At 44.6% G+C, this 15,477-nt stretch overlaps 1 protein-coding gene and 1 non-coding gene across 3 annotated transcripts in view; both read right to left on the bottom strand.

Annotated features, from left to right (window-relative positions):
- The window catches only part of TBRG4 (transforming growth factor beta regulator 4), a 262,457-nt gene that overhangs the window by 39,828 nt on the left and 207,152 nt on the right, over positions 1–15,477 (bottom strand). For both annotated transcript variants that reach the window (XM_086940993.1, XM_086940992.1), the window contains 2 exons: positions 752–923; positions 1–65 (listed from right to left, as the gene is read on the bottom strand). The exon at positions 1–65 is cut by the window's left edge and continues 93 nt beyond it. In XM_086940993.1, the coding sequence (XP_086797119.1) occupies positions 1–65; positions 752–923 (237 nt within the window). The remainder of the gene's footprint in view (positions 66–751; positions 924–15,477) is intronic.
- On the bottom strand, positions 4,586–4,720 carry LOC147685111 (small nucleolar RNA SNORA5). The gene has a single exon (XR_015300808.1). It is a non-coding gene; the product is annotated as a small nucleolar RNA SNORA5 (small nucleolar RNA).

The raw sequence follows: 15,477 nt of genomic DNA on the forward strand, positions 1-15,477 counted from the left end.
AACCTTCGGTAACATATCGGATGCCATTTTCTGGAGCACCTGGGCCTGATGGAAATTCAGCTTTCCTTTAAAACGGTAGAAACCAGGAACTTCTTTCACTTAAGTGATCAACTTTTAAGCCGGGAGCCCAACAACTTCAGCAAAGTGCAGGCTAAGTAAAAAGATCTGGCCTCCCATCGGGAAATAGAACACCCAAAATCTAAGTCAAAATGAATTTTTTTAAGTTATGGCTTTAAAGATTTAGTAGGGCACTTTACAAATGTAATTCATCGGGCCCACATCTTTAAATGGGTGATACAAAATGGCTCAAAAAGGAATAATTTTAACTTATGATGCTAACTACTGAACACCTTGTAGTTGTAGCATTAATGACATCATGGAAGACAAATCACTGCCCTAGGGCTACACGACATTACCATCTGCTGGCATATAAACACATTCACATTCCATTCCCAACTAGGCATTGCTGATGTAATTTACAATTATTCACTGATGAAGAGTAGCATAGTCACACAATAAGGTATACAACAAGCACGCTTCTATGCAGCCACAAATTTAATACAGGCTTTTAAGTGGTTCACTGAAGGCTGGAATGCAGACTAGTTTGTGCATTAGATAGTTAGTAGGCTTTGCCTCATGGATCAGTGGTTGCTAGTTTTTTATATACGGGATGGAACACAAACCAATCACTGAAACACAAATTTGTACCAGGTAGTGGTGTTTAAGCCATTCCTTGACATGTTATTATTACCAAATGCAAAAGCGACATCCAGAAGAACACCAGTGCTCAGGCCGAAGTGCCGCTGCACCAGATGGTATGAAAGGGCACGCAGTAATGAGACAGAGCGCCGCTTCTGGGCAGCTAAAGCCAACAACACTTTTCGCGTTTCCTCTGGGGTGAAATGCTCTGCATATTCCAGTGCCTACAATAAAAGAGGAGACAGAAGTACATTAAAACTGCTTCGGTTTAAGGTGCATTGCCAACAGGCTGTCATGAGGGATATTCGCATATAATGCATGGGGCACATCTCTAGTTAAAGACATTCCTCACAGGTAAAGGGCAAATTAGGAGGTGCAATCATTGTAACAGATCTTAAATCTCCACAATTATTTCAACAGCTTACCCCCTGGAATTGCTGGCTATCTCAGAAAGTCGTATCCCACTGTACCCCTAAAGCCCTGTATAAAAACAAATTGACCTTGACTTACTTCCGCTTGATCTCCCCCCTCCCCCAGAGTGACCTCTTCTTACCCTCCATCCTCTTCATGCCTTTTATTTCGGAGTATAGCCGCAGCACAGTCTTGTGCCTTAATCTTTTACTGTAATTCGGCAATTGGACGATCACTCGTTTTATACATCACAACCTCTCCTCTTTAAAACCCCATCGCTGTAACCTAACGTTACTTAATCTCCACCAACCATTCACTGGAAACCACTTAGCACCTACTAATGATCAAACCCAAGTGGTTTTAATATAATCTACCACTAAGTATCTGGAGTAAATGCCAGTGGCTGCTCCTCGGCTAAGGCAGAGGAGTGTCGCCCCACTGGTTCGCAGCAGTGAAGTAAAGAAAACAAAATGATAACTTACTACAGCTTAGCGTTTCGGGCTGGCTGCTCCGGCGACAGAGGTGCAGGGGTTGGATGGAATAGTTTGCCCACTCCCAAGTGCACATGACTTTTTAGTCCTGCCCTCTCAGGCCAGCCAAACCTTCATGCGGACTGCATTGCAGCCTGCCAGGACAGGACCAGCTCTTGAATTTTTGCAGGTTATTTCTCCTGGTCACGTGACGCAGGGTGCAGTCACGTGCCAGAAAGTAAAGGCCTATGAAAAGAACTGCGGGAACACATACGCAGTATCTTCTCAGCGCCGGGAGTGACAGATTGTAAGCAACGGACTCACCTTGATGAAGTAAACAGGTTCCTGAGGGGGGAGGGTGACTCACACGCGAATTCTTGAGAAGAGTGGATACTTTCCTCTACAGTCTACACAGTACCTTTGTGATCACTGAGTGGAACGATAAGACAGTTGGGGTGCAAGTAATTTCCCCCATTTCATAGTGGTTGGAGCATGTAGGATACAAAGGCTGTCCTGACTTCAACTATCAAGGTTTTATTTACTCATCTCATTTATCGACAACTAGAGTGTGACTACAAGGAGCTGACCTCGCACCCCCGCCTCTTCGAGCCAGATTATGGATAAACTTGGTAAGACCTACCGAGCAAATGCCTGTGTACTCCATCTTGACTAGCGAGTATACAGATGGAGTATTGAATTTATTGGAGTAATGATGGTTTTTTAATTCTGGTTTGATTTTAATATGAACAAGGGCGTAACTTAAATGCCAGACAAGGACAAACTGTCTGTCAAAACGATAAGATTTACTAAGAAGAATCATGTATAAACAGCTGAGTCTCACTAATTAAGTTTAGAGGGGCAGAATAACCCATTTAACAATATGGCACACACTTTTGGATGTATACTTTTTCCTTCACATATCAATATTTTTTTTTTACTTACAGATTTAAAAAAGTGTAATTACACAAATTGCATAAAATTACACTGGCAGAAACTTCGGTCTCCTTACTAAGGTAGGAGGGGGAAAGGTTTATTACAGGGATCTATTAGTCCTGAAGAAAACCGGGGAAGACAAAATCTGGCTGAAACATGTCAAATTTTGCAGAGTGGAGGGGTTAATGGTCCATATTTTACCCAGTTTACCACCAACCACTGGGCCAGCAAGACCTTAATTGTTACTTTAACCAGGGAATCCACGAATAAAATGGGTATCTGGAGATACCTACATTAGTCTTAACTTTAGTCTGCACTATATTTTTGCTTTGATCTCTACTTGTTCATATGTTTGTACTGGCTCCCATAACCTATTGCTCCACCTCCTGCGTTGGCTAGTGCGGAGGTGTGTTCAGCAACCCTATGATGTAGCATGCCCCAAATTTGTGGGTGACGGCAGTTTTCTGAACAGAGTATCGCTGCAAGTTTCCATTTAGGAAAAATAACACCTACTTCTGTTTTTGTGTGAGAGAAGTATTACGAATGGTTACCAAATAAAACACAAGTAACAGTTTAAATATGCTACAAGAGATTGGCAATAGCATCTGTAGATAAGTCTGCAAACTGGCAAATTCAAAACTCAAACATTCTTGCAAGAGAATGTCCCCAACCAACCCCACGGTTTATCATGTTGGCAAATGGCACCTTGCACAAACATGGTAGCACTATGGACATAAATAGCACACCGTCATAACATGATCATGCTTAAGTCCATTTTATAATTAAAGACAAATGAAAAATGTTTAAACATTAACCTCAATTTAATTGTTCTCTTATGTTGAGATTTTATTTTAGCCTAGTTTCTCATTTGACATTATTAACTTCTTTAAAAAAAACGTGCACGTTTCCTTTATAGAACCTTCTGCTTCTTTCAAAGAATTAATAGCGTTTGTCCTTTACTTTTAATCTTTTCCTTTCCTAGAGATTCAGCGAGCAGCTAGAGACGAAAAAAAAGGAGGGAGTGGAAAAAGATCCAAGCTCCCAGTGAATACTGATGACACAAGGTTCGACAAACGGCTGCATTCACTAATCAAAATCTGACTAGGCCTGGGCTAAATCGAATTATTCTGGCCTAATTCGGGTAATTTAGGGAGTTATGTTACGCTGGTTATGCGGAAGACCTGAAATTACTCCACTTCTTGTAATTATGCACCATATTTGTGGAAAGAATTTCGGCGAATTGTGCAAATGCACAGAAACACCACAATACAAGGAGTTGTTCTTTGCGGTGCTATTGTTGAAAAGCCCCCTCGTGCCAAAAATGAATGAGGAACCATTTTACACTAAAATAGTGTAAAATTAGAGATTTGCTTTTCACTCACGTATGAATCATTTTGACGTCATTTCACACACCATAAAGAGTTCTCAGAGTCCGATTATTTATCAGGGACTCAATTTAAGGTAAAAACACCAAATTAAAGACAAATTAAGAATACTCATTTTCTACTATAATAAAAGGTTCACTTATGCCCCAGGTAGTAAAAGTGCAGTTTACATTTTTTTTAATAAGGTACAAAAACAAATAACAACCAGCATCTGATTTACCATTAATTGCACTTGGTTGGTTTGTAATGAGAGGTTGCTGTCAAGGGTCAATTCGTGTGCGGCAGTTTTCTTCCAGTAGCGAAGGCCCAGACCTAAGCGATAATTGGGATTGGATTGCCAGTTACAATGGTGCTATGACAAGGGGCGTGGGGTTAACTCTTTTTGGGCTGCTATTGCAGGATTTACTGCTTTAACCCATCTATGTGTGTTGAGGTTACACGCCTCTGGCAGAACAGAACCCAGATGGTGGGTTGAGGGAGTTGCTGGGGAGTGCTTTTTTCTCACATATTTGTGGAATTAATGTTCATAAGGGGGGGGGTGGGGGGGAGAGAGGAAGCAAGTTCCAGAGGGCGACCAGGCACTCAATGATTTAAATAATGTTTCTGAAGTCACATTCATTCAATTGAGTCAATTTGACAGTCATATGGGAGCACGTCAGTGTGATCTTTCAAGCAAGTAGAAGCAACAGTTGTCTGAAACACATTTTATCCCCATGTCCACTGCAGACAAGTGGGGCCCATGAGTCTCAGGCATTTATTGTGGCAGCCCTTTGGGCCAGTGCCCACCACGGAAGCGGAGGGACTGAATTTGACAAGGCTGCATGAGTGACATAAGCAAATCTAAATGTAACCCCAGCAGGGAGATTCATCATTACCACGCCATAACACAAAGTCACGTCATCTACAACCCTGCATTCCATAAGCCTCCCCTTTCCTGCCTACCAACATGCCAACTCCCACTCTTCTGAAACACAAAGTAAATATATTAAAAGGAGTACTAAACTAACACCAGCAATGCAGCAGCAAAACCAATAGGGCTGGCCTTTTGGACCCATTTGCTTTCCCAATGTTAACTGTCAATGCGGAGTAGCATCTGCAAAAATCTATGATGCAGTAGCTACGGTTATTGATGGTGGCATTGTGCAGGCTTGATGAGGTAATATGAATTTTATGGTCAATTGTGTCCCCTAACGTGAACCCCACCATCTCCATGTACGAGCTTAAAGTGCATGTAACTTCCCTCCTCGACCTGCTTTGAAGACGCAAATACATTTGCGTCCAACGTTAACATGTCCTCTTTCAGATCCACCATGAATGGATCGATAATTCAGTTCCTAAGTATGCCTTGCCAACGTCTTTTCATGGTGCACTTTCACGTTTTCCTAGCCCCGCAGAGCTAGGCCCTGATTTCTGCCATCGAGCCCTTTCTGTTCTCTGCCTCCTGAAAGCTGCAACGTGGGATACATCCCTGACCTCTGTCCTACTCCCTGCGTGGCGAGCGGTGCCCGGCTCGGCCTGCTTGCCTGCCAAAGACAGTATTTTGCCTTCAAGTTATCAGTATAGCCGAGTTCAGCTCCTCGAAAACACATTCCAGTCTAGCAGAATAGATAAAACATTTCCCCGGCTGCAGAGCAAAGGGCCCGGCCTCTCTGTCTCCATGCAAGTAATTCATTGCTCCCGTTACCATGGTAGGCCCATGGCCCCTCGCATTACACGCAGACACGTAGTCACATATGCACGCATTAATAGTCGGTATAGAGTAGCCTCTGCCCAAGAGACCTTTCCTTCTATATAATATAGTTCCCAAAACACAAGATATCAGATATGATTTAGGAACGAGTCGATCTGACATGCCAGACTTCTGTCTCTTTCCTCTAGTGCTAAGTGTCAAGTCCCCTGCACCCTCCAGCCTCACGTCAGTCACACGTCATGCTGCTGCGCGCGCATCCTTGCTACAGATTTCTGCTGACACTGCAAGATTCCACTATGTATCCACCCACTTGTGACACTTCCATGTGACGTTTCTAACACACACCTCTGTGTACGCCCTCGTGCACGCCTTTGTTACGCACATATGTTCTTATCTCGTTTCTCTCAGCTGTTACGCCTTCTGTATCCATCACCATTATATGCATTGACTATATATATTGTATTCTGTCAATAAAGTATTGTCTATCCCTTCCTGATCCTTAATGGTGAAAGGAACATGATACCCTGGTTCGAACCATTCCATTTTATGGAATAAAACCCTTATAAACTCAGATATCACGGATTCTGCCTCTTATTTTCGATTGAGTTATTTTATTGAACTTTACTGCATAGAAATTCCGACGGTAAATATTTATTTACCACATTGTGCATATTTGGTGTGGGTGCCATTAACCTTTTATTTACCATCCCAGGTCGGCAGATCAGTAAATAAAACAAGCATTGGAATAGCCAATTGGTCTGACCTTTTTTTATATGTAAAAAAAATAAAATAAACTGAAGTTATAAGACTTTACGTTTACATTTTATATTTACTTGCTGGTCGGCTTCGGACGCCTCTAGAAGAGATTAGCAGAACAGACGACGGAGCAACTTTTAGCTGCCTGTGATCTCCGAGAACAAAGGAGAGACAGTGGCCCTGGCTCCACCTCACCCCCTCCTCCAGTGGCCGCTCCCGCAGAGCCCAAGAGGCAATGGAGGAATATACATATTTACCACCAACGGAGAAATGTGCTACAGTCCCAGAGAGTATTTGGCAAGTTCATTTATTACAACGCCAATTTTCTCTATTCTCTGTTGGTTGGTAAATATTGATGGGGGTTGTGGTCTTTTACCCCCAACGCTGAACCAGCAGTTAAGAGTGTGGCGTTCAAAAAGCACTTTGTTGAACAAAATTTAAATCTACGGCAGCGCCCGTTGTGTTGGGCAAACATCGTAAATAAGTTGGCGAGGAGATACTTCTCTCTAGCATGAGCACTAGAATCTGGAAGATAAATAAAGGGACGCTTGCTTGAAGTGAGACCTTACAGCTTTTGTCCCCTTAGCGAACTTTAACTTGCTCCATAATTCATTTTTAACTACCGTTTAACACTGTTCCTACCTGCACGGCTCTGACCGCATTGCGTATCCGCATTGCATATCCGCACTGCTCCCCGGTCCACCACGGGATTTCCCGCTTGTTGTGGAGGGAGTAATCGGCAGTATCCACTTCCTGCCAGGAGGAGGTGACTCACACTCAGCAGCCCAGCTGCAGAAAAGTATATAAATCAATGCTGGGCGCGCCAAAGGCAAGCCCTTCTGCGCGCGTCCGGCCGAGTCCAGGGGCCACAACCCCTGCCCCTTTTTTGAGTGACAAGAGGACCTATTCACAAACTGCTAAACGAGCTCCGGCCTAAGCCACAACAGGAATGTATTACTTTTAAACCGGAAACTTTTCATTCCACCTGCTCCTGCTGTGGCTTTGCCGTTACCATACTGCCTAGCAGGGAACATACTTCTAATACCACTGCTTCCACGAACTATAATACACAGATGCCCTTCCCCGTAAAGAGTTAGTCTGCTCCTTCAAAGGAATTTACTTTAATAAAATTGTAGCTCGCTCCCTAAACACAAGGATGACATCTTTGGCCTCTTTTTGAATACACAACCTGATGCCATCATCCTTACGGAAACATGGATACACGAGAGCTCTGGCCTCGATGTTGCGTCCGCTCTGCCCCCCAACTATACGATAATTAGAAAAGATCGTTGCACCAAAACCGGAGGTGGCATTGCGCTATTTTACAAGAATGCATAAGGGCTGCGAGGCCAGCTCTTCAAACACTTCTTCACACCCCATTTCTCTCTTTCCGGGATTTTGATTTACCGCCCGTCGGGGCCAGCAGAGCCATGGTCAGTGACTTTTCCTGAACTCATCGCCCCTTTTCTGTTAGATGCAGCAAACTTCACCATCCTGGGAGATCTAAATATTCACTTCAATGACCCACCTTGCACTAAGACTCTGATGGCCGACTTGTCTGCTATGAATGTTCTACTCTGCAATTCAGGTCCCATCCATACGGTGGGCTACTTGTTAGACCCCATTGTTTCCAATCTACCTAGTATATCATGCCAGGCAGCCCTCCCAATTTTTTCCTATGATAATTTTTTGGTCAGTTTCAGGGTGAAGTTAGATCTGCAGCGTGAGAACACATACTTCTTAACTACCAAGTCGAGGTCCAGAAACTGGAATAACTTAGACATAGATTATTTTAATCAACACCTAGCGAATAACATTCCTGCCCTCAAGTCTATCAATTTAGCAGACTCGGACACCATCCATACCTGGATTCTGACATCCATTGATGCGTGCCTTCAAACTTCTATCAGAAAAGTGATCAATCAATCATCGACCACCTGCCCACTGGTTCTCGGAAAGGGGTAAAAACAGAGAAAACAAAACGCAAAGTACTACAAAGACGTTGGAGGAAGGACTATGCGCCTGAATCCAGTCGTATATACAAATTAGCTAAAAGGGACCACTCCCTCTGCAACGCTGCCCGAAAAAAATATGTGAATACCATTACGTCGGTACAGAACAGCCCCAAGGTCCTGTTTAAATTAGTTAAAGATCTTTCGGGTGCAGCTTGCCAACCTACCCCACCCCACCCCACCCCATGCTCAACGAAACTCAATACGTGGATTTAGTCAAGTTTTTTAATGGAAAAGTGGAGAAAATCTACTCATAACTGAAAGTAGTGACAACTAATGTGGGGCAGCAAATTAAGTGCTCTCCCCCCACATCGGGCGGCTTTGCTCCACCGGCGAACCAGATTACCGTGCCTACTAATACGCTAGAAAGCTAGTTGCCTCCGGACACCCCCTCCTTCAACGGCATCTTAAATGGCCTCAAATCGGGCTCACCCAGAGATGATCTTCCCATCCCCATACGTCAAAAATTGGAACCATCGTCACTCAAACTCATAATGGAGTTGCTTAATGAGTCCTTGCAGGAAGCAGCGGGTCCATCGGCATGGAAACATGCCATTGTTCTCCCACTTTTGAAAAAAAGCGAATGCTGATCCCGCGGAATTATCTAATTTCTGCCAGATCTCTTTACTTACAGCTTTTCCAAAAATTTTAGAAAAACACATTAACCAACAACTGACGCAGTTTGTTGACTCCCAAAATTCTTACATGCATCAAAATCTGGTTTTAGAGCTGGGTTCCCTATAGAAACCACTCTTTTGGGAGTTTGATACTTTGCGTCAACATCTGGATATGGGTGAAACTGTGGCACTCCTACTGCTTGATTTGAGTGCTGCCTTCGACCCAGTGTCACATATGGGAAAATAAAAAAGATCTTTAGGGCCCCCAACATTGGCCTCCTCAAATGGGCGATTTTCCCCAACCGGCGCAACTAGTCTGCCATCTAGGTGTAATCATTGACGACCAGCCGTCAATGAGGCAGCAAGCAGTCTAGGTCGCCTCAACCTGTTTCACCATCTTAAAATGGCTAAAAAAAAAAAAAAAAAAAACTTTGGATGTTGCCTAGTTCCACTGAAAGAACAGTGATCCAGGACCTGATTACTTCTAGGCTGGACTATGGCAACGTCCTGTATTTAGGAGCCAACAAGGAGGTGGTTTGAAAACTGCAGGTAGTACAGAACTCGGCAGCCAGACTGCTATGCCAGGTGCCTAGAAGGGCCTCCATTTCAGGCTCTCTCTTCGACCGTCACTGGCTTAGGATGGAGAACTGCATCAAATTCAAGGCCCTGGGTTATATGTATAAAATTAAATCTGACACAGCACTACATTATCAGAGTGCCTTAGTCCATCCTACCGCCCAACGCGCCTTCTCCGATCCTCTACTAAGACCAAGTTTTCAGTCTCTAAGATCGGACGGTAGCGCATGGGCGGCCACTCATTCTTACCGGACCCCTACACTGTGGAATTCACTCCCCACGCCACTTCGACATGAAACCATCAATAAGAACTTTTGCAAAGGCATGACAACTTGGTTATTCAACCAATAGTTTCTCTCAGTCTGCGTGTGTCCGATGGCGCCGGGAAGCCTCCGGGTAGCTGTGCGCCTTATAAAATTAAATTAGTAATAATAATTTGCGGCAGGAACTTTCAGTAGGGCCCAGCGCCACTTCCTTGATACGGGACATTTCAAGCAATAGGACGAGTCATGGTCCCTTGCACAGTAAACACTGATGCGGCCGGTTATTGCTTTGGGAGAAAAGGGCCCAGAGACTGGCGGTATGCCACCATTTGAATTTACAACAGCTATGAAACATGCAATTAGGTGGGAATAACAAAATGTACTATACTAAATATTATGATACTACATCTCCCACAATGCCTGTGACTACACAAATACATGACCACCACTAGAGTGCACACGCACTTGAAAAAGACGAACTGTCGAAACGAGTCGTGGGATTCCACTGGAAAAAATTGCTGTTGAATAAACGAACTTGCCAAATTCTAACTGGGAGTGCAGCGCGTTTCTCAGTTGGTAATAAATATGGATAGGGTTTGTGGTCTTTCACCCCCAATGCTGCACCGGCAGTTAGTGCGCACCATTCACAGACCACTCTGCTGGAAAATATATATCTGAAGCTGCCCTGAAATGGAGGCGCCACTCACAAGCATTTGTCGACCTTTTATTTTGCAGGTAGCAGGGATAGATATATATTTAGTGCTATGATCCCTACAAGGCGAGCTTCTTGCCTGCTGCAGTGTGTAAACTTCCAGAAGGGAAGCCAGTAAAACAAGAACCTGTGTGCCAGCGAGCGGAGAGGGCAGTAAGGAAAAGTAGTGCAGGTCAAAAGAACATATGGCCCATATCGAAAGGATCAGTGTAGCAGGGGCGGAGGCCATGGCGGGAATGGTACACCCACAAGGTGGGACAAATGTGTACTATATACACACACTAACAAACAATGTGAAATTAGTGAAGACAGACGTAGCAACCTATTAAAAGCGGTGGGCTGTCGTGGGTGTTTCATCTCTTCATACAGATTACAAAATGCCTTGCAGCTCATGCGCACTGCCTCTAGGCTCGACCTAAAAAGGAACATTTTACCATATAAAAAACAAGCATCGGCATAGCCAATAGGTCTCGCCTTTGGGACCTTATAAGTGTTTAGCCATGCAACAGTTGATGTTGCACCAAGGATATTGTGCTGCATAACTAAATACTTATAAGGTCCCACAAGCGAGACCTATTGGCTATGCCAATGCTTGTTCTGTGGGGCATTCCGGCACATTCAGCAGCTATGGTGGCATCTAAGGGTACGGGATGTTGGACAAATAATGCTCTGCCCAGCCTCTAGAGACGCCAGTGTAAGCCAGGCGGTATATTCGTCACATTTGTGACGAGTAACCCGTTCTCAAACTCTGAATTAGGCCCAGGCACTGTGCGAGAAATAGAGTGGAGGGGTCACAAGCCTCTTGAGGAAACCAGTCACTACATGCAGAATCCCAAAGGAAGAAAATGAAATTATGAAATTAGTACCAACTATACCAGCATGAACACATGTGTTGACCAGATCTTTCACGGAGAAACAGGACTATCCTATTAAAAACACATTCTCGGTCATTAAAACACACGGTTAGCATCAGGCAGATTAACCTACAAAGACACACAAATTGAAACACCAGGCATATATAAGTGTACACTCACTGTATACACACACACATGTGCACAGGCGCGTGCACACACACTTGCATTTAGATATGTGCATACCAGTACAGGACACTGATAACTCGCAAATAGAGATGTGCTAACAGCACAACACACTAGCACAATGAAAATGCACATGCCTGCTCAAATGCACAGACTAAGACATGTGCCACTAACAAACTCACCAGCAATCAGCACCTACTTGTGCATTTTACTAGGAAATACATAAAAAGGCATATCTATATACAGAATGCACAAACCAAAAGCATGCACACTGGCACAGATAAAAGCACACATCTTCCAAATTAACAAAAAACCCATACACGCACACGATCTCTACCTACACACCTGACTTAATCAAATTAGAAACATAATACACAAATACACACAGTAGTAAAACAAACCCAGCCAACCAGCACTTCACACACATGCAAACGTTTATAAGCATGCATGCACGGACATGCATATACACACACACACACGCACACACACACACACACACACACATTTAGTTCCTGGCGGCTACAACAGGCATGTCAGCTAGTCCTGAAAGCATAAATAGTTGGAATGTTAGGCAGCCAGGCACCGCCTATGAAGGTCTCATCATGGTAAAAACAAAAGAGACATAAAATTTCATTAACAGAAAAAAAAAATGAAGTGTTGAAAGTGGAGGAAAAGAGTAATCTAGAGCTGGGGAAGTCCTATCACGAACAAACAGTGCGGAGACAGACATAATTCACTTTAGACATGCTTGCAAAGAAAGGACGAGGGACAGAAACACTGCGAGAGAGCATCAAAGCAACCATGCAACACAGTGAGCCACTTTTCAGGAAATCTGATCAGTGCTAGTTACTACCGAGGTGCCACCAATATCTAACGAGCTGGTGAAGCGACGAGCTGTATTAATTGTGAAATCCTGTTGGTCTGAGTAATGAATAACTGCTTATTACGAGAACATTTTTCCATGGCAACTGGACTACCGTAATGCTCAGAGGAGTCACTCACTCTGCTCCTCAATAACGCACAAGCGTCGGAATTGACATTTCACTTGCCCCAAAAACACAGTACCTGAATCATGTCTGGAGCAGCGGACGAGCACTGGTAAAACTGAATCAGTCTGTGCTAGGTACCTTCTCCGCAGGAAGTGGCATAGTGGCTGAATTGGCGAATTACAACAGCTGCAGACAAGTGTGAGACTACTTTGCATGGAAGTAGACAAGGGGCACCAGGCATCAGTTGTGCTGCGGTAGCGCTAAAGTGTGGATGCTAGGGGTGGTCACAGAGCTCCAGCCTCATGAAGACCCACTTCCTTGTCCTCCAAAGGTTAGGAAACTAAGGAGGTGGGCGGCCGTCCGATACACCAATTGCAGAGCATTATTAATCATAGTTCTGGCAGTAGCCAATCTTAAAGGAAAGGACACAGTCAAAGAGAGGGAATTTCAAGTACTCAAGAGAAAGAGGGAGGAATAATGGCAATTGAGCACAAGTAATATGGTGTATTAAGTGTCGCTGTTTTAGAAGAAGGCCGAGGCGCAATAGCCTTGTCTCAGACTGCTGCTATACAGTGCCAGTTTGGCTCGTAGTTTGGTCCCAAGAGAGTGGCTGTCTGAGCCATGTCTGCCGAGGTGGCAAATTCAGGAGCTCGCGGGCAGCTTGCCAGGATCACGAGACTGATGGCAGAGTGTTGACCGGAGGTGAGACTTCATAATATTTCATGGTAGGGTTGCGGGTACGAACGGAGGTGTTGCACTGGGAAAGCGCTCCAGGGGCATGCAGGACAGAGAAGGACATGCTTCACAGGAGAGACTCCACAGAACAGGACACGAGCCCGCGTGGCGCGCTCTGTGGTGGGGGAGGAGCGTTGAAGCGAGAGAAAGTCGAAGAGGCGGAGCGAGACGTGCTCAAGCAAGAGGAAAGCCAGATGGCGGGTGCCCGCGCGAGCGTAACCGCAAGCTTTAGGCCACAAGCAAAAGCTTGTGATCGGATTTCTAAAGCAGACTCACTAAATGTCTCGCCAGAGCAGCGCATGCGCTGGCTCAGGCGAGTCCTTAAAAAAAAAAAAAGGGGCGTCGGGGCGGCCACACGTTAGGGAAGGGGGAAAGAGCACACAAGGAAGAGGGCGAGTTGGGGGAACCAAGCGGTAGGCAGGGCCACTGGAATTATGTGATCCTGCAGCCACGCGCTTTTTCTTTTTGAAGAGTGAGGAAGATAACCAAGCTGACTAAACCGGCACCTCCCCTGTTCCGCGCTCCGAAATTAAAGACGCGGACTTATCTAAGCTCCCGATCCTGGTAAGAGCTCTCAGCTGGGCTCTAATCATGCCTATAAAATCGGGTTTGAACCGGAATTTAAGACATGGACTTATCTAAGCTCCCGATCCTGGGCAGCCATCGCATTCTTTAAGAAGCGCTCCTTAACAAGGCTCTGCACCCTCCCGCCTACACCTCGAGCAGACCGGGGCTCTCCCCTCGGCAATAGAGATTATAACTATTAGGCATTATAAATGTCCTGATGATGGTCCCCATGATTAAGTAGTGGGACCGAAACGCCGTCGACCTTTTGTGCACCTTATACATAAACGTAAACTGTGTGTCATATATAAGTGAAGGTGCTTGCTTGAATTTTCTGTCTTTGTAAAACTACAGAAATCTCCAGCTTTTGCCTAAAAAGCCCGGTTTTGTTTTCTTCACTGTATTGAGTGGAGTAGTGTGGCTCACTGGTTAGAGGCAGCAGACCCAGAAGCAGAGGTCGGCCCGGGACCAGGGTTCAATTCCCGACGCGGCGGGGTGTTGGGTCAATGTCAGCGGGCTCGATAAATCTAGCCTTCGGTGCCACTCTAACCATGGGTCCCACTCAGCAACTCTGGGCAATAGCTTGCTTAATCTCCACAAACGGCCCCATCAACGCTGGGGATGCCTGGCTTCACCTTGGGGGTGCCCAATAGGGACTATCTCACAGGGAAAGCCAGGACGGGTTCCAGCGTTATACAGCGCCAGGAAACCTACGGGTAGCAGTGCGCTTTACAAGCTCAAATACATTTCAAATACATTGATCTGTAAGTGCATGGGTACAGGATTGTGCCCTACTATGGTGATGGTGATTTGTTGAAGGAATTCTTCTTGTGCATTTATTATTCAGTGAAGATCGAGACCCTTGTCCGGCTGTACATGTCAAAACTAATATAGAATCGACTAGGTCTATATTTATTGCTTTTGAATATTCCTTATGTATGGGACCACTGATTGGATAAATTATGTTCCCCAAGGTCCTGTGCTGACTCGTTTGGAATCCCCTTGTTGACCTTAATATATCTAGCTCAAACAGATCATAAATTACTAAAAACCTTGGTAACATTCACACGCAGATGAGAGCCCTTCGTAAAGGTTAACTGGTCCTCTTTCAATTGCTTATTTCAGCATGTGATTGCTAATCTGGTACTTATATGGGGAACTCTTTGCCCAGACAGTATTACCATGTGTAACAAGTATTGGCAAAGCCAATAGGTCTCAAATATGGTAAGCAATCTAGGTCTCTAAGCCCACTGTAAGATCTTGGTAAGCCCACAACAGATATTATACATCGTCTGGCAAGCAAGACCTCAACATAAAAATAGATTTGGCTCTTTGAACTGCCAGAGAACCAATAAAGAGTACATTTAACAACGAGAAAAGCTCCCAAAATTAATTTTAAAAAAAATAAAAAGTCTGAAATGTGCCCTTTAGAGATGGAGCAGCAGAATATCTGCCTTTCTTGAGAACCACCCACACCCCATTGAATTGGGCATCAAGGTCCTGCATAAATTTGAATACAAAATCCTCAAGGTTCGCAGCTGGATAAAAAGACATGTATTGCTAGAATGGACTCTGGAAAGGCATTTATTAATAAACTTGGTGTTTAACCTAAGGAATGGTCATCAGTC

This window comes from Lissotriton vulgaris, chromosome 10, assembly GCF_964263255.1.
Source record: "Lissotriton vulgaris chromosome 10, aLisVul1.2, whole genome shotgun sequence".
NCBI lineage: Eukaryota > Metazoa > Chordata > Amphibia > Caudata > Salamandridae > Lissotriton > Lissotriton vulgaris.